The sequence below is a fragment of the Leptinotarsa decemlineata genome, unplaced genomic scaffold (genome assembly GCF_025532065.1).
Source record: "Leptinotarsa decemlineata unplaced genomic scaffold, Ldec_3_MD MMD2_tig00004307_RagTag_RagTag, whole genome shotgun sequence".
NCBI classification, from domain to species: Eukaryota; Metazoa; Arthropoda; class Insecta; order Coleoptera; family Chrysomelidae; genus Leptinotarsa; species Leptinotarsa decemlineata.
This window is the reverse complement of record NW_027412606.1, coordinates 8,233,101-8,252,202: the sequence shown is the minus strand read 5'-3', so window position 1 is coordinate 8,252,202 and position 19,102 is coordinate 8,233,101. Positions and strand designations below refer to the sequence as shown.

At 33.2% G+C, this 19,102-nt stretch overlaps 1 protein-coding gene across 2 annotated transcripts; it reads left to right on the top strand.

The window, feature by feature from the left end:
• The first annotated feature begins 16,302 nt into the window (after positions 1-16,302).
• Positions 16,303-19,102, top strand: mars (guanylate kinase-associated family member mars). 2 transcript variants are annotated; one of them, XM_023160374.2, is made up of 2 exons: positions 16,303-16,419; positions 16,470-19,102. In XM_023160374.2, exon 2 carries the CDS (start codon positions 16,475-16,477, stop codon positions 18,677-18,679), a length of 2,205 nt encoding a protein of 734 aa, XP_023016142.2. In that variant the 5' UTR covers positions 16,303-16,419; positions 16,470-16,474; the 3' UTR covers positions 18,680-19,102. The 2 variants fall into 2 exon arrangements, with proteins under 2 accessions (XP_023016142.2, XP_023016143.2); XM_023160375.2 differs by having other exon boundaries at positions 16,351-16,408.

Below are 19,102 nucleotides of genomic sequence, written 5' to 3'. Positions count from 1 at the left end.
TACTGAAACGTGCTTCCAAACAGACATCCGATTGCGAAACATCGGCTCAGTTCTCGCAACAAGGTATTAAAGATTGAAAGGTGTAACCATTCATACACCAACAATCTTTATAATAACAGTTGGGCTGAAAAGTTCGTAGGCCAATAGTATTTTTTTTTTAATTTGATTTTATTATTCAATATAGTTGCCTTCGAGGGCGATACAACGAATATAGTGGCCATACAATTTTTTGATGCCATTTTTATAGTATGATATTTCAGCCTCGGAATATTACCTCTTCATCGGCGCTAAATTTTTTTCCTGCCAGCATTCTCTTATAGTCTGAGAATAGAAAAAAGTCACTGGGGGCCAGATCTGGAGAATACGGTGGATACAAAAGCAATTCGAAGCCCAATTCATGCAATTTTGCTATCGTATTTATTGATTTGTGACACGATGCATTATCTTGATAAGACAGCACTTTCTTTTTCTTCAAATGAGACCGTTTTCTCGCGATTTACCTCCAATAACGCTATTTGATAGTCGCCGTTGAGGTTTTTTTGCATTTCAAGATGAATATTATACTACCCGCATCTCAAAATAATGATACCAATACCTTGCCAGCCAACTGTTGCGTTTTTGAAGGCTTTGGAGTCAGTTTACCAGGTGCAGTCCACTCATACGACAATCGTATCGATTCTAGTGTGAAATGATGGAGTCATGATTCCACTGTCACATATCGATGCATAAATTAGGGTTTTTTATGGTGGAACAGCTTTAAACTTTGCTCACAATCATCAATTCGTCGTTGTTTTTGATCCAATAAGAGCTCGCGCGACACCTATTTTGAACATAGGTCTGGCATACCCAAATATTCATGCAGGATATGTCCAACCCATACCTTTGATATCTTTAGAGCCTCAGTTTTCTCGATCAACTTCACTTTGCGGTCATCCAAAACTATTTTGTGGACTTCTTTCATGTTTTCATCGGTAACAGACCCTTTGGGGCGTCCACTGCATGCATCGTCCTCGGTGCTCATTTCACTTCTTTTAAACTTAGCAAACCACTTCGCAATGGTTAATTTTCTGGGCGCAATGACCTAATAATGTTCATCAAGGTAAGCCTTGGCTTCAACAGTATTTTTTCCGCCAAAAAGTAATGCTTTATTAACGCACGAAATTCCTTTTTATCCATTTTCTTCAAACTAACAGTAGTTGCTTCATTAAAAATGTTCTATCCCACGTGTCTAGGCTACTAAAAATCACATGGATTTATTACTAGTAGCGCCATCTGTGTGTTAGCCTACGAACTTTTCAGGCCTTTTCATCACAATTTTTTTGTGCGTATGCGTCAGTATCAGCCATCTTTTTCGTACTGTTTTTTGTAAACAACCATGTTAAAGAGCCCGCAACTCATATTTTAAAGATAAAAGTATAAATTGAAGTTTATTAATTGTGAAAAAAGTTTTAAAAAAATAAAGTAGTAAGTCAAAATAATCAGAAAAAAATATTTAGCCTCCATTATAATTATGTTATGTGTACGGAAAGGAACAACAAAACGGTGTTGTTATGGAGTTTGTAAAAGTGATACAGGATACAAATCATTCAAAACCATTTAACTATTAAACTATAAAACTATTTTATAAATTTTCCAAAGCTTTGTTTTGAATATCGCAAAAAAAATAATCAAATCATCAAGCAAATTACATATTAAAGCATGTGCAAAATATGCGAAATGTGAATTATAGGTGAAAAAATGTGGCAGGAGTGACCGAGGCTTTAAATCTATTGATGATGTTACCAAGGATACTTATATTTATTTGCTCACTACATTGTATTGATGAAAGTGGTCCAACTGAACAAAACCCTGATCCTTTAAGCTATCAGGAATTTCAACATACGTACATTATTCCTTGTTGCATTTTTACTGTAAATTTCATATATATTATGTTGTATTAAATATTTCCCTCTAATAAAAATTACTAAACATATTCAATTCAGTATTTACATATTTGTCTTATTAATAATGTCATATGTACAGCCACAAAATATTAATGGCTTGATTTATTTATTTGTTCCATAAGTAATACTATTGTCAACTGAAATATATTTTCAATTACATCAAATATATTGACATTATTAATTAGAATAAAACTGTAAATACTATTTTTTCAAATGTTTTTAGATAGTAAACAAATGCTGCGATACTTAACCTCTCAATCAGCTCACTTTTTTTCCTTTTGGCGGACGTCCATGACGTTTTAACCACCTTTTTAATTGTTCACAATTATGAGCCTCAACTGAATTATAAACAAGTGGAGCACCATCAATGGTTTTTTCCAATAATTTATTTGTTTGTAGAGATAATATTCCTTGCCCAGCCATTGTTGATTATAACAGTAGGTACGATTGTTTTGAATTACCGCCATTTCAATATGACAGCTACGCTTGCGCTCGTCTTATGATGAAAAGGTCTATACATTATTATTTGCTGTTTCCAGGTTTATCGAAAATATTATCATAGGATCTCAGAATGTTATCGATAACTATCCATGGTTTATTAAAAATTTTATTATTTAGCAATACCATAAGAGCAAACAGCATGATAAAACCACGAGTCCGTAGGTTTCAACTATTTCTAGTTGCTCGATGAGTATTGCTCAAAAATAAATTTGATTTCCAATTTGATTAGGACAATGATATCGATTGAAATTGTGAGAATGATGAATAACTAGGCCCCGAGAGTCACGTACAATTAAAAAACAGTAACATACATCTAGATGTTAATTTCATGGCTGTTAAGAAGAAATATTTTATCGCTGTGAAACTCTGTTTTGGTAGACTTTGGTATTTAAATAGTGTATTATAGAAAAAGTTTAGAAGACTGCATATCTCACACGATTATCACCGTTTTGTGACATAAGTCACATGAGAGACAAAAATGCTTTTCATATGAGCTATACACCATACTTTTTTACGACTGCACTATGGTAATTCTTTGGCTTACCTTTGAAGTAGATTGTATTTCGTTACAATCAATTGTTTTTCTTTTTTTCATCAATATTATCTTTCAGATTTTTTGTAATATATTTATTTCTTTTAAACTTGTTAAATGATGAATGAATGAAGTAACTATATTGATATGTTAACTCCACAAAAATACACTACGTGTTTAAAAAATAAATGAACACCAATATAGATTAAATTCATATCATTTGAAGTTATAATTCATAGTGGTGTTCCAACAGTTTTGAAACCTTATAGCTGAAACATCTTGTTTTTGGAACAAATTTTTTGTTGTTATATTTGTGGAACATTACGACTGTGGTTCTCATGCATTTTGCATTTCCTCTAAAGATGACAGTTTCTTAGTGAGTTCATTTTTGTTTGCAATTTATACTTAATTTACAATTGGATCGTCTATACCAGCAGTCTAGCAGCAGCAGCAGTCTAGGCCCAGCAAATATTTCAGTTATGTGTGGGTTCTCGGTTTGCTATGCTGTATGAACTTACAAGAAAGAGGTTTTTCCTTCTTGTTGGAAAGTAACTATAGACCAATCGCTATGCAATATTAGTGATATCAAAAATCATGGTGAAAGCCGTAAACCACCACATCCTTAAATATTTGGAAGGCTTCAACATATTGAGCGATTATCAGTATGGCTTTCGAAAACAAAGATCAACAGGCGACCTTTCATCGTATATTACCCATATTTGGAATAACGCAATCGAGAAACATGGAGAGTCAAGAGCTGTTGCGCTTGATTTTTCTAAGCCTTCAACCGTGTGTGGCATGAGGGTTTGCTGGCCAAGCTTCGATGCCAAGGCTTGTCGGATCAATTTTGTGTGTGACTCTTCAGTTTCCTGAAAGAACGTTTCCTGCAAGTGGTCATCGATGCATATCTCTCGGCGCTGGCGTTCCCCAGGGGTTCATATTGTCTCCAACCCTCTTTTTATTGTATATCAAAGACTTGTGAGAGCACACGAGAGCACACTTGTGTCGTCCTTCCATTTGGATTCCAGGACATCGACTGCGGATGCACATCTTCACCGGCAGCAGGAGGTTGCATATCTTTAAGAAGATCTAGAAGTAATTTCGAATTTGAGTGAAAGTAACCAGGTTCAATTCAATGCCACAAAAACCCAGGCATCGGTTTTCTCCAAAAAGAATAATGTCTCGGAACCGGATACAATAATGTCAGGTCAGACAATTCCGCTTTCTGTTTCGATAATTTTGTTGGCGGTTAAAATGGACACCAATATGTCTTAGCACAATCATGTCGCTGGAATTGCAAAGGCTGCTTCTCAAAAGCTTGGAACATTGGTTCGAATCAGAAAACTGTACACACCTCAGCAACTTTTGATGCTTACAAAGCTCAGATTATACCTTCTTTGGAGTATTGTTATCATGTATGGAGCTCCGCCCTTAAGCATACCCTGAAGCTGCTGGATTCCATCCAGAGAAGAGCCATCCGTCTGATTGGAGACGCGAACATCACTTGCAACCTTGATAGTTTGGAGCATCGAAGAAAGGTTGGAGATTTGTCTCTCTTCTATAGATACTTTCACAGAAAGTGTTCAAGTGACTTGGCACATTTGATTCCACCAAGAGTGGACTGCGTTTATGTGGAGTAAACTTCCTGAAAACGTTTTTCCAAATGGATTTAATCTCCAGCGATTCAAATCTAACGTGAATCGCTACTTTCGAACAGGCACCGCTCTGAGAGCGCCTTAAGGATTTTCCTGTAGTGCTTGTGTTTTATCTTTGAAAAAAGAAGCTTTCTTTTACGGCGAATGAATAAAACTTGTCAAGTTGGTCATATGTTTTACAGTCTTTACAGTTTTACTCAGCTGAATGAAATAAATAATCACTTTCTTGCCTTGTTTTCATAGCAGTCCTAGAAACATTAACTTTATTGTTATCGTTTAGTGTTTTACTGAAAGATTTACTGAAAATGGTTTAAATTATGTAAGAACTAAATATCAGCGAATATATCCTGTAGGTATATTGGAATCAGTGCTACTGCGTAGTGTTACACAAAACATTCTCTTTCTCTCATGTGTTGATGAAAATGTGAGTTCAGAAACAATAAAATACAATGAATTTGTTATTTGCTGTGAAAGGAACAGAAATGGTATTCAAACTTATAATAATATATTCAATTTATTTTTTGTCGTTGTCTACCATAATTAGCACTCCATACACGACGGTGGTCTATTAGTTTCGGCAAAATACAATAAACCTTGGTATGTTTGAAATAATTTTTATCGAGATCTGCTATCTTATGTATCTGTCAAGTATTCAAAAAGGTACAATTTATACTTTTTTGACCATAATATCTTTTTTTGCATGTTTGGATTTCATACCTTTATCCCAATAGACCACCGTCGACCGGATATGTAATTTCATTTGAATTTCATCTGGCGGCGAACGGAAAGAGTTTGTAGGAGGTTATTATTTTATAAAAATCATTGCAATCTAGGTAGATCCCCGGTTTGCTGTTTGTCAAAAATTGAAGACAGAATATAGACTCACCATTGTGGGTACAATAAAAAGCAATAAAAGAGAACTGCCGCAAATTTTAACACATACTAAAGATCGTCCTGTAGGCACCTTCATTTTTGGGTTTGGTGTTCATATGATGGCATCTTCACATGTGCCCAGAAAGAGAAAGAATGTGCTAATGATATCTTCGTTCCACAAGAGTGATTCAGTCGATCCAATAACTGGTAAACCAGAAGTTATTTTATTTTATAATACTACTAAATGTGGAGTTGATATTGTGGATAAAATGAGCTCCAGTTATAATGTTGCAAGGAATACGAAACGATTGCCGTTAGTTGTGTTTTACAGTATTTTAAACATTGCTAGCATAAACGCATTCATAATTACCAGGCACAACGACCCGAATCAGAATCATTGTATGCAGAGAAGACTATATATCAAGAATTTGGATTTGGGGTTAAAAAAAAAACATATGCAGTCCAGAGCTACTATGTCAGGTTTACATTCCTACATTCGAAATGCAATAGCTAAACATACTGGAATCGACACTGAAGAAAAATGTAACCCTCCACCCAACAAAAGAGGGCACTGATGCAAGTATTGCAAAAAAACTCGTTATTTTAAATTAAATTTTGTAAAGCTTGGCTCTGTATGAGTCACATAATATTGAGTTCTAGAGACTGTGTTCAGCACCGGTACTGTCAATTCACGTCAATGCAGTGTCTGCAGTGGCATAGTAATTTTCAATTTTTTATTAAAATTTTGTTTTTTGTTCTTTTATTTCTCTAATTGACGAATTATTTCATCTCTGTATTCATTACTTCTTTTTATAATGGATTATTCTAACAATAAAGCCAAAAAGCATGGTTTTTGCATTTGTCAGTTTTTTGTGTGTTTATTATCAAAAGTTGATATATTGTTTCGTCAAGTTATTGAAAATACCTTGAATCAACTTTCGGAAACAACTTTTTGAAAATATCCAAAAATCTGGGGTGAAAATTTGTTATATTTGAGTTGGTCCTAATAGACCACCCTAGTGTATGGGTGTTAGTCCGGCTGAGGTCGTCCATCGGAGTGTTAGAAGACAAATCTAAATCTTTTATTCAATAAAGCCAAAAAACTCAATGAAGGTTTTTCACAAATACTTTTAAAAGAGATAAAGAGGACTCATTATCCGTTTTATTAATAATTCAAATGTGAACAAAATGTATCAAATGAATTTTCCTTTTGGATTGTTCACACCTTGGCAAAAAGTGATTAACACATACTCATGTATGGAGCTTGTGCTGAACGAATATGGGTATATTGTGTTGTTCTCTCTTTTTTCAACTACTGCCGAAGCAGCATAACGGATGTTGTAATATTTATTTATAAAATGATGGTATCGATCAATCATTCTGAAGTAATCAGCTTATCATCAGTTCTACGGGTACACAAAATGGATGTGATAACAGATTTTTAGGTTATGGTCCCAATAGCCAATAGAAAACACAAGTGTAACTGTAAATAACACTAATCATTTCCATAAAACTGCTTCTATTTGTTATATGATATATATGAAATTAATTTACTGGTCTGGGGACTCAAATTTTAACGCACATATTTTTCAGCGTGAATTATTTGCAACATATTTGCAACAATATTTGCAACAATTCAAGACTTGTTTATTATTATTTGTTATCACCGGCATGTCACCGGACTGGATCTTAATAGAACTCCCAACTGACGAATTATTTTTTTTGTGTTGAAATGGCAATAGTTGCAAAAGGTAAACTTTTTGGAATATGAATTGGAAGAGTATTTGAAAGTGTCATTTCCAGAACTTAACATTTTATGGTTTAAACATGATGGATGTTCTGCCAATTCCACTCTAGTGACGTTTATTAATGACTGAATAGGAAATTTGGTAGTAAATGGTCATTCTCCAGACCTTGGATCATTGCATCATTTCCTATGGAAAACAAAACGTATACGCAAGGATCAAACTCTTAATAGTAGGTAATCAAGAGCTTGAAGCATCCATAACATTTTGTTGCAGAAATCATGTTGCGAATGTATCTACTTCTGAATAATTTTTGAAGAAACCAATTAGATGTGTTTGGCGTATTCATACAGTATGAACACGTCAGAAGAGCCTATTTCATAGTGAAAAACGTGGTACCTACAGTTTTGTAAATTGTAAAGTAGAAAACTCACAATAAACTGTTACTTCAATAAGTTATGGATTTTCATTAGGTATCAACAAATTCCATTACATATTTTATTATATTATCTTTAAATTCATTTCAGTCATGCACCATAAGTCAAATTCTCCAACATCCAGTTGACGCACGTAATGATTGTTGACGGTCTTCTTTACTTGGTACTTTCATCATTTAGAGCACTACTTTGGGATCTTATGATCGCGTACTCTAATGATTCATCTGCAGTTCCCTTAGTTTGTAGCAGATATTTTTCTTGCAAAACCACACTTTTATAAACAAATGGCGCAACCTAGAGAAACTTTATTTCCATTTCTTGTTTCACTTCAAGCGTTGGTTTAACGGAAATAAATATCTTCATCAACTTTATCTTCATTCTTTTTGAACGTGGTGGATACTGATCGATAGAGACTTTTGTACTCTATACATTGATGTTGTTTTCCAAATTTTGATGTTTTGCGTCTTTTCAGCTTATCAATATATGATGTGCTGCCGCGAAACAGCCCGAAAAATTAAGCAGACATTTTGGCAATGATAGTGTTTGACGTTGATTTGCGAAGTTTTGTTCCGGAGGTTTTAACCTTGAAGGTGAGCCCTGATGTGGTCGATATACAGTAATCCAGGATGAAGATTTGAGGACCCTGGTGGAGACTAACCCTCCACAAATGGTGCGTGGGATGGCGGAAGAACTGGGCGTCTGCTCCCATGCGGTTTTTGATGGTTTGAAACATATTGGAAAGATCAAAAAGTTCGAAAAATTAGTGTCGCATGATTAGAACAATCGACAGAAATTGTCACGTTTCGAGGTCTGTTCTTCTTTGCTTTTGCGCAACGGATCGGATCGTCATGTGTGATGAAAAATGTATCCTCTACGACAACATGAGACGTAAAGGACAGTGGTTGGATACCATTGAGCCATCCAGGCACTTCCCAAAAGCGAAAACCCGCCAAAAAAACTATGGTGGTAAGCGGCTGGTGTAAATCACCATCGGGCCAAACCATCGCAGCAGAGTCCTATTGTGAGGAAATCGACGAATTTTTTTTTACATGATTATAGATTATGGAAAGTTTTACATTGTGAACAAACATTTCAGAAATATATTTTCCCATATAGGCTCTTGAAGACCCTGTCCATGGGTATACTTAATCATACATATACTCAACAATGAATAATGAATACTACCTAAAAAGATACACACTGCTCATATTCCAGTATGATTTTTCGAATTTTTAAAAAGAAGAAATATTCCTAATAATAACAAACACACAAAGAAAAGAAAAACGAATAAACGAATTTCCAATCTACTTGGGGAAACATAAACAATAAACATTAACTATCTATAGCAAAGAGTATCAATCAGTTCATGGAAAATATGTCTATTTTCTGAAAGTATCCATTTTTTGAGTTCCCTCTTCAGACTGTATTTGTTATGGATCGCTTTAAGATAATTTGGCATTATGTTGTACAATTTTGGTCCTAAATATGTAAAACATTTCTGACCTGCTTTATTTGACTTGGGTATGGCAAATAAAGCAGAATGGATGACTTATTTTACTTGAATACTCTTTACGCTGGAGGATAAAAAATATTGCCGTTTTGGAAAACAACTGTCTGATGTCAAGAATTTGTAACTCGATAGGTATATAATGAATCAGAAGAAACTCGAAATGATTTGCGATATATTATTTTCAAGAATCGTTTTTGCACATTTTCAAGGGTTTTGACAATTGTTTTGTTTACTCCACCATATTGCAGTAAAGATTTCACTATAGTGCATAATAGAGGATCCTGAGCTGTGTAACAGAAAATATTTTTCGTAATTTATAAAACTTGAACATTAGTCCTCGGTATGGGTCCTCGGTATGGGGGTAAGTACTTATCATATGTTGTAAAAGAAATTACATTTACTGTATTTACTGTATTTACTGAGATTTACTGTAAGCAAGTTCTCGTTAAGCCACTCTATTATCTGTTTCAGGTCTCTTTCTGTCGCATCTTTCACATTCAACCAGTTTTTGTCCTTATATATGGGAACGATATATGGGAACGATATTATAGAATCAACAATATTTAGGCTAAGGAGCTGATTTATATAAATATTGAAAAGTATCGGTCCAAGTACGGTGCCCTGTGGTACACCGAAATTATTCTTTTTTCATCACTAACTACATCGCTAATTTTTACTCTCTGTTTTCTGTTACCCAAGTAATCTCTGAAAAGATCAAGGTCAACTCCTCTTATGCCTATTTTTTCCAACTTTTCCAACAAAAGATCATGACAGATGACAGCAGCAGCCGGCATCGATCAACAGAAGAAGCCCGTTCCTGCTCATCGTCCGAAAATTAATCGAATTGAGCGGGGAAGTTCTGCGTCAGCCACCATACTTCCCAGACCTCTCTCTAACTGGGACAACAAACTGAATTGAGTTTCAAGCACTTCGATAACTTTCTGACTGGTAGAACTTTCGCACATCAGGACCAGGCAAAAACGGCCTTTGTCGAATTCTGAGAACGCATTTTTTTTGCTGACGGAATTAATCGACTTGTGTTACGTTGGAAAAACTGCACTGATTCCAATGGTGCTTATTTCAACTGAATTGAATGAATGTTCACTGAGATATTATATTTTGAAGTAGGTAGACTCATAAAAACGGACAAAACTTTTGGAATTCTAGCGAAGCTACCAATAAAGTATGCACCCATCTATGTCGACAAAACCTGGATAGTTACTTCATTTTGGTGCTCTCATAATCCAATCTCTTCCACAATATATTCTGGAGCTTGCTTTATTCTTTAAAGAACCTTTCTTTTTACTGCTTGAAAGTCGTCTGACCGTGCATAACTTCAATTATTTGAAACTTCATCAATTCACAGTTGATGAGTTAATGGTTCTCCACTATCTGTCATTCATGAGTAGGGGAGTGTAAGGTAAAGTGGCCACCCTAAGCTTTGAACTCACAGTTTGTTTGCCTATTATTATCCGTGTACTAATAAGTTTCGATATTTATATCATTTACAGACCAATATTCTGATAATTTTAGCATAATTTAAGATTGAAGTCGAAATGGGAAATTGACCACTTTACCTATCCTGGTCGGGTAAAATGACATATACAAATTAGTAGACGGGTAAAGTGACCTACTTCAAATAAAACACCTAAATTATGTTATTTTAATAAAGACCAATTTTCCCCAGCTTCCGAAAAATACTGTTTTTCGTCCCATATTTTTTTCATTACACACATTAAAATAATTTTGTCCTCCCTACTGATGTTCGTTATAAAACATTCCTATTTTGTTCAGATATTTATTCCTCTGAACTTTTATCATCAATCTCTAACCTGACAGACAGTCTGTAAAGTAGTTTTTGAGCAAATGACATGAAAATGATTGGTCACAATGTGGTCGCGAAATATTGTTCAATTTCTACAGGTTTCATAATGAATTTGTTTGAAAATGGTTTAGACAATGTTTCTTGTCTAAAATGGTGTTGCCAGGTTCTACTTCTACGGGAGAATAAATGAAATAAAAACAAATTGAATGTTAGAGTTATTAAAAATACAAAAATAATCAGATCAAAATATTCGGATTAGCTAGTTAAAAACAAATGTAGAGAAGTGAGCAAAAATGAATTAAAAAAATTGTAAGAACATTAATTCGTGAAAAAAACAAATTATTGTGACCTGAAGTAACTCGGTTTCTTTTTTAGGTTATTTTTTCCATCATTCATTATGATTATTTTATTTTCCTGTTTTTTCATTTCACGTTTTACTGTCTGTAGTAATTGTCATTTCACCTATTAGCAATTATAAATAACTCTAGACAAGGTATCGATATCGTTTTTACTGGAGATAATTTTGATTTCGCGCAAACAAAAAGAAGTTTGATAATTTCCATGTAAATTGTAGCGGAAATAAATTATACATCTACACCCTGTCCCACTGGCATATGGAAAGACATGGATTATAGATTTATAATTGTCAGTAAAAAACCTTCGTGGAATTCTCAGCTTTGCGAGCAAATGAAGCTCTGATTTATATTTCATCCAAGTGCGAAGTATATCATTAGGAGATTCCATCCCAAACCTCTAATCTATAACTGTTGGAACAGATGTTTTGTAAAAAAAAATAGATGTGCAATCATACCAAAAGGGTAGAAAATTTAAAAAAAATACTTCTTTTATTACATTCACGATATGAAATATTGAGTGAAAAAAATTCATTACTAGGATGCCATCTTAGGCCAAGGACCTTTGTGGTAAAGTCATTTTCAGTAGTCCATGTGGTATAAATCCACAGCAAGATGACCAATGGGAAAAATGTACAATAAACTTGGATGGTTGTTTATCCATTTTCTCAATTGAAAACCTCCTTTTTTCTGAAAGGAGATGAATTCATCTGGAACGATAGCAGCTTCACTTAGAGAATCACCACCAAAATGATATCATCAATGAATGTCGATTTACGTAGAATTTTTGGAGCAGTGTGATGGTTTTTCTCTTCGGCATCTGCCAGTTATAACCAGCATCGCGTACTTCGTCGTAAAATACGGCAAAAGAAATGATAAACAACCATTCTCTGGCAAAGGTAAACCTTCGCTTCTCTCATCATCTGCCTGCAAAACAATAACCCCCCAAAACAAACACTAGCTCCTACAAAAGGATAAAACCAAGGACAGGGAAAACGACATCAAATCGAGAAATGGGAATGTATTGAAAACCTGGACCACTGTTGATGACGAGAATACCCAATCTGAATTATTTCTCTTGTCAAACCAGACATTCCGCTTAATGGTAAGGGAGTAGTGTAATAAATTTGCTATGTGATATTTTGAATACCTAATTCAAATCACTGTTGAAGAAGCTTCTGTGTTAGTGAAACATGTCGTGATATATTTTTCAAATAAAGTTTGTGGAGATCAAATCGTGAGGTGTAGTTTATGAAATTACTATGAATCTTCAGCAAGTAACGGCCGAATCAATCAGAAAATATAATATGAACTAAATTGGGAGAATTGTTTATATATGTATATATAAGTTCCCAGTCAAACTTAGTTTCATCTTCATAGTCATACTTTTATGGAATATAAAAAATGTGACTAATGTAAACCCAAACCAAATAACCTTCTTTTTAAACTTTAAGAATATGTTCTTGTAATGCACTGTTTAGAACTTTTGGTGTAGTAATGAATATTATTGGAGTTTTATCCCCACGCCAAACCGTTATTTTTAACACTTTGGCACGTGTTTCCATCACCAAGTGATCATCTTCAAGAGAAAGATCCAAATCATCATCTCATAGCTCCCAGATGATAACAGTAACCATTGTCGAAATATTGGAAGTATAATACTATAAAAGTACACTTGGGCTTTCGCTGCTATCCCCGGAGTATATTTTTGTGGAGTTGTTTCCGCTTTGTCTGCATTGGACATCCTACTGAATCAAATGCAGATAGAGTTTATTACTAGTTGAAATCAATTTTGTTTGTTCGGGATACTCAGAAGGTTCACTCCGTCTGAAATGAAATTAATTTCTGTTTTGACATATAAGAAGTTACTTGCGACGGATTTTCCAAATGGAAGACGTTGCACAGGTGTCTGATGATTTAATTCGCCCTTCTACGCGGCATTAGCTGGATCAGTTATATATATATATATATATATATATATATATATATATATATATATATATATATATATTTATATATAGAAATTCCTGATTCCCTTTCTTGATGTTTATCTACGCTATACAAATAATCTACCTGAATATTTGAAAATTCTTGGTTCAATAGCTTCGGCTCTACGTTAATATAAGAGCGGGCTAGAGTAAGTATTTTACATTTTTACTTTAAAAATATAGTGACTTTAAAAAATGTGAACTGCATGTTACCTATAAAGAAATTCGCAAAACAAACACAACCGTCTACGATGTCTAGGTCGCATTCTCGGCGATGGCGCTTCATTGCTGAGAATCTTAGCGACTGGAGAAATGTACAGTAAAATGGAATAACAAGGTCCTCAGTCAAAAAATCTAAAATCTGCTTTACTTTGCCAAGCTTTCGCTTCTATTGGGAACCTTCTTCAGGTCAGTAAAAATGAGTAAAAAACAATGAATTGAACATATAAATCGACGAAAGAAAGTTAAACTTTGAAAGCGAAAGCTTGGCAAAGTAAAGCAGAGTTTTGATTTTTTGACTGAGAGACCCCGTTCTTTCATTTTACTATATACATAGTGGTATATATATATATATATATATATATATATATATATATATATATATATATATATATATACATACATAGTATACATATATATATATATATATATATATATATATACATAGTAGTATATATATATATATATATATATATATATATATATATATATATATATATATATGTATATATATATATATATATATATATATATATATATATATATATATATATATATATATATATATATATATATATATATATATATATATATATATATATATATACCGATATCTTTGAGTTTGATAGGGTCAACCAAGATTTGCTTATCGTCAAACTGTCTTCGTTAGGTTTTTATGGACCAATTTTGCAATGGATCCAGAGTTTCTTATCTGGTAGAAGCCATATAGTAAAAATAGAAGGCTGTGTATCATCAACAATTCCTGTTCCTTCGAATGTTCCTCAGGGTTCCCACTGTTGACCTTTGCTATTCAACCCATTTTGTTAATGACCTAGCTACAATTATAAAACATAGTGAGGTACTGATTTTCGCCGATGACGTAAAAATATTCAAATTAATTTCTTCTACAAACGATGTCTCACTCTTACAAGAAAATTTGTCACAATTTTATGTCTGGTGTGTTATGAATCAAATGAATTTGAATATATCCAAATGTTTCTGCCAAACATTTTCTAGAATTGATCACATTGTTCTACATGACTACAGTATCAATAATATACCAATTAATAGGAAATCAGTGATAAAAGACTTATGAATTATGTTCGATCGTGAATTGAACTTCAAATCTCATTATATGAGTATATTATAGCCAAATCACTCAAGATGTTGGGCTTCATCAATAGATCATGTAAGGAATTCAGTTTGAACACTCTCAAGTTAGTATATTGTTCATTAGTTAGATTATTATTGGAGTACGCTTCAATAATTTGGTGCCCATATCATGAGATACACATAAACCAAATTGAAGCTGTACAAAACACTTTCCTGAAGATCTGTGCATACAAGTAAGGTCTAAGAAGGGGAGAATATGCATACAACAACATTAGAGGTAAGATAAATCTATTATCTTTAAAGAATAGAAGAATTATTTTAGATGTATGTTTTTTAAGCAAAATTTTGACTGGCAACATCAACTGTGAAAAGATTTTATCTTAAATTAATTTGAATGTCAACAGACAGACCAGAGTCAGTACCGAAACATTTAAATTGCCGTTCCACTCCACAAATTATGGTTTTTTCTCTCCTGTCACTCGAATGCTCAGAAATGGGATTATGTATCCACAGGTTGATATCTTTTGCAGCTCCACAAATACCATCAAAATTGAACTGAGTCGCATTATTTCCTGAAACATTTCCTTTGATTATTCCATACTATTTCATCATTATATTGTTTTCTTTATACTATATATCACATTATTATTATTGTGCTATGTATTTATTATCTTTAGTTCAGTTTAAGATTTTACAAACTTTTTTCTTTTTTCTTCATGACAAAATTGTACTGTGATTTTATCACTATAATATTGTATTGCGTTTTATATTGTATTATGTATTTATTGTATTTATTATCTTTAGTTTAGTTAAGATTTTACAAATTCTTTTTTTCATAACAAATTGTAATTGGGAATAAGTTAAGGAATACTATGGAACCAAAATTTGGTTTGGACTTAGGTGATACTTGGAGGCTTCCCACACTTCAGAATAATTCATAATAATATTTCAAATTGAACGCCCTGTGTATTATTACAAATTCAGAAACCTGTTAAAATTTGCTTTATTTGTATGCATATCATGCGTATACCTAACTAAGTTTCGAAAAACTACTGTCAAAACTTTTGGTGATTACCGAAATATTTCAACTTCCTTGCGGTATTTGTAGTCGCTATTTTTATCATGAAATTTTTGCAAAATTCGGACATGTTTGGCTGCGCTTTAAAACGGATGACGATATTCAAATCAAGTATCAAGTTAAGTAGAGTTCAACTAAATCTGGACTTGAACCTTGATTGTACAACTGTCTTTTATGTTTGTTTATTATTTTGGGATTTGTGCATTTTTGGGTGTTTGTGAAGATATTGTTTTTGTTGCGATTGTTATAGACGTAAGTAACTGATGAATATTTAAAAAGAATTACTCTCACGAAAAACACTGAATACAGCTGACAGAACTGTTTTTGTTTTACTTTTTGAATCAGATCTAATATTTCCGATAGATGTCAAAATTGATTCCACAAAATTGATATTAGCAAAATGTAAAAGTGGAAGAATATTTTTTTGCAAAAAACTGATGTCTCTTAAAGTAATACCCCTTTCAATTTCAAAGTTATCAAGTTTTGCATATCTATTACGAATGTCTCAATTTCAGTACGAAAAATGTATCGGATGGTTTCCCTGACGTAAAAATTTTGTTGGCAACATTGTTGACAATTGACATTTTAATTTAGTATAAGTTTGATAGATGTTTGAAGTTTACAACGGTTTTTAAAGTTTGTAAAGAGTAAGTTTAGAACGAAATCATTTGGGGTTGAACTCATAATTTTTTTTAAGGTGAAATGGATCTGTCGGAAGTATTTAAAACAGGTTTCAAAAACCTGCATAAACAAAATTTAGAGAAAAACTACCAACAAAAAACGCTCAAAAATCGGATGGAGGACTTCAGTTATTTCAGGAGACAAACCAGAGATACTCTTTTATTACAAAAAAGGAATTTAGATTTGAAAAATATGTCACCTTATTTAACCCCAGAGCCTGCCAGGTCGAAAAAAACTTCTGTCAAACCAAAACAAGATGATATTCAACCCAAGCCAAATAAAGTCGAGACTACATCAAATAAGAGATTGGAAATGTTGAAAAAATGGAAGGAAGATAAAGCAAAACGAATCCAAGAAGAAAAGAAGAATGCAAAACCAATTTTTAAAGTTTGTCATGTTACTAATGACCGAGGTTTACCCAAATTTGAAAAGGAAAAGTCCAAACCCCAAGAAAAGTTCATTTCTAAATTTGCACCTAAAGATCATAAGTTTCATGCTCCCAAAAACATCAAGCCAATAAATATTGGAGTTTCAGGAAAGTCTGCGATAAATTCAAAAACAATGCCATCAAAAAAACTAACTGAAACTACATCAAAAATTCAAGCCCAAAAGAATAAAAGTGATGAACCGAAATTCAATTCTATAAGTTCTCAACGATTACCAACAACAAAAATAAATAATGGTTCCAGAAAGAATCTCAGATCTGAAGTAAGTAAATGCAGTGTCACTAGGGATACATCAAAGACTGCTGCGAAAATTGCAGATAAAACCAAGAAAAAAGTTGTGGATTGGAATTTGCCTGAGGGAGGAAGTGATAATGAAAATATTTTGGAAAATGGTAATAAAAAGAGATATCAGAAGACACCACAGAAAAGAAAAAATATTGCAACAAACAATACAGATTTAGAAGAGAAACCAAAAACTTCTAATAAGAAGAACACTCTTAAAAGAGAAACTGAACAAAAAGAAGTTATATATAGTGATGATGAGATATCATTAAAAACACCCATAAGGAAACACTGTAAATCTAGTGTTCAATTCAGATCTGAATTGGAAAATGTAAGGGATTGTTTGGAGAAAAAAGAAACACATATGAAAAATAAAACTGAAAATCAAGAACTCACCAATGACGTAACATGTTCAGAAACTCCATCCAAAATAAATCATACCCCAAGAAATGAAAGGAAGTCTTTACAAACTGATCGCTCATCTCCTGTGAATTATATAAGTCCCTTCGTAACAATTTCAAGAGGCAAAGATTCTGCTAGAAAGGAATTCAAAGTTCGACAGTCGACTGGTGGTACTTTTTCAAATACTTCTCTAGGCCAGGAAAAATTTTCTGATAGTACAAGCCCGAGAAGGGGAGCAGAGTATTTTACAAGAACACTTGAGAAAGAAATCAATAGGATCGAGTCTATTTGTAGTGAATGGGAAAGATACAAAGATAATGATATTCCGGAAGAGGCGATAAACTTAATCGATGTTGCAGTAGGCCAGTCGAAACTGCTGATTGCTAAAAAATTCAATCAGTTCAGAAATCTAATTGAGGAATGCAGAAGTTGTCAGTATAAAGAAAAACCTATTACTTGTACTGACTTACATGGATTTTGGGATATGATATATATGCAAGTTGGTGACTTAGATAAGAGATTTGCAAATTTGGAAGTCTTGAAAACCAACAACTGGGTAGAGGTGATTCCTGAGAAAAAAGTTACTGCACTGAAAAAAGCGAGAGGCAGACCTAAAAAGGTTACGTCTTCGTCATCACTTAGAAATGCGATCCAAGCTGCTAGAAACAAAAAGAAGCAACAAGAAAATGATCTTGTGGAAAACTCAGAGGTTTTTCTTGCCAATTCTCCAGTCCGAAAGTGCCCAACTCCTAATCTCCCAAGTAGTTTAAGAAGAAGCCTACGTGTATCCGTTTTGAATGCACAGATGGAAGTTAACACAAAACGGGTCAGTTCTTCTCCTGGTCTTACAATGATGAAAGTAACTCAAGCAATTAAGTCCGGTGATGGAATAACTCCCAGTCGAAGTATTTTGAAGTCAAATATAAATAAATCAGAGAAAAGGATAACAAAATCTGTACTTTTCAAGGAAGATTTAGGAGATAATGAACTATTGACTGAAGTGAATAAGGAAAATAACGCTAGTACGTTGAACTCTAGCATTTCTTGTCCCATTACTCCAACGAGAAGGTCAAAAAGGCTCAATAAGAACACTTAAAATTTAAACATTCAATTTGTAGAATCATTTTTCCATTCTCACCATATTGTTATTGTATATTTGATTTTTTTAATGTTTTATTTTCAAGACATTGCATTTTAATATTACTTCTGGACAATCGTTTCGATATGTACAATTTTATATAGTTAGTACAAATAAATATGTTTTCAAAAAAAATTATCATAGTTTTATGGTTTCTGTAAGTAATAATTGAACAGTTATATACCTAATTGGTGAGGAAAACCTATTACTAGGATATTGGCTAAAACCATAACTCTTATTTAATATTTATTAAATGAAAAAGTGAAATGACAGACCAGGTAGAACATATTGTATAAGGAAGTTGAAAATGAGACTAAGAAATACAGTTATTTTTACAAATTGATAACCACTGTTTGAATAAACTTTCATTGATATATAAAA

Coding starts and splice junctions, on each gene's coding strand:
- mars (XM_023160374.2), top strand. CDS start 16,475: ATGGATCTGTCGGAAGTATTTAAAACAGGTTTCAAAAACCTGCATAAA.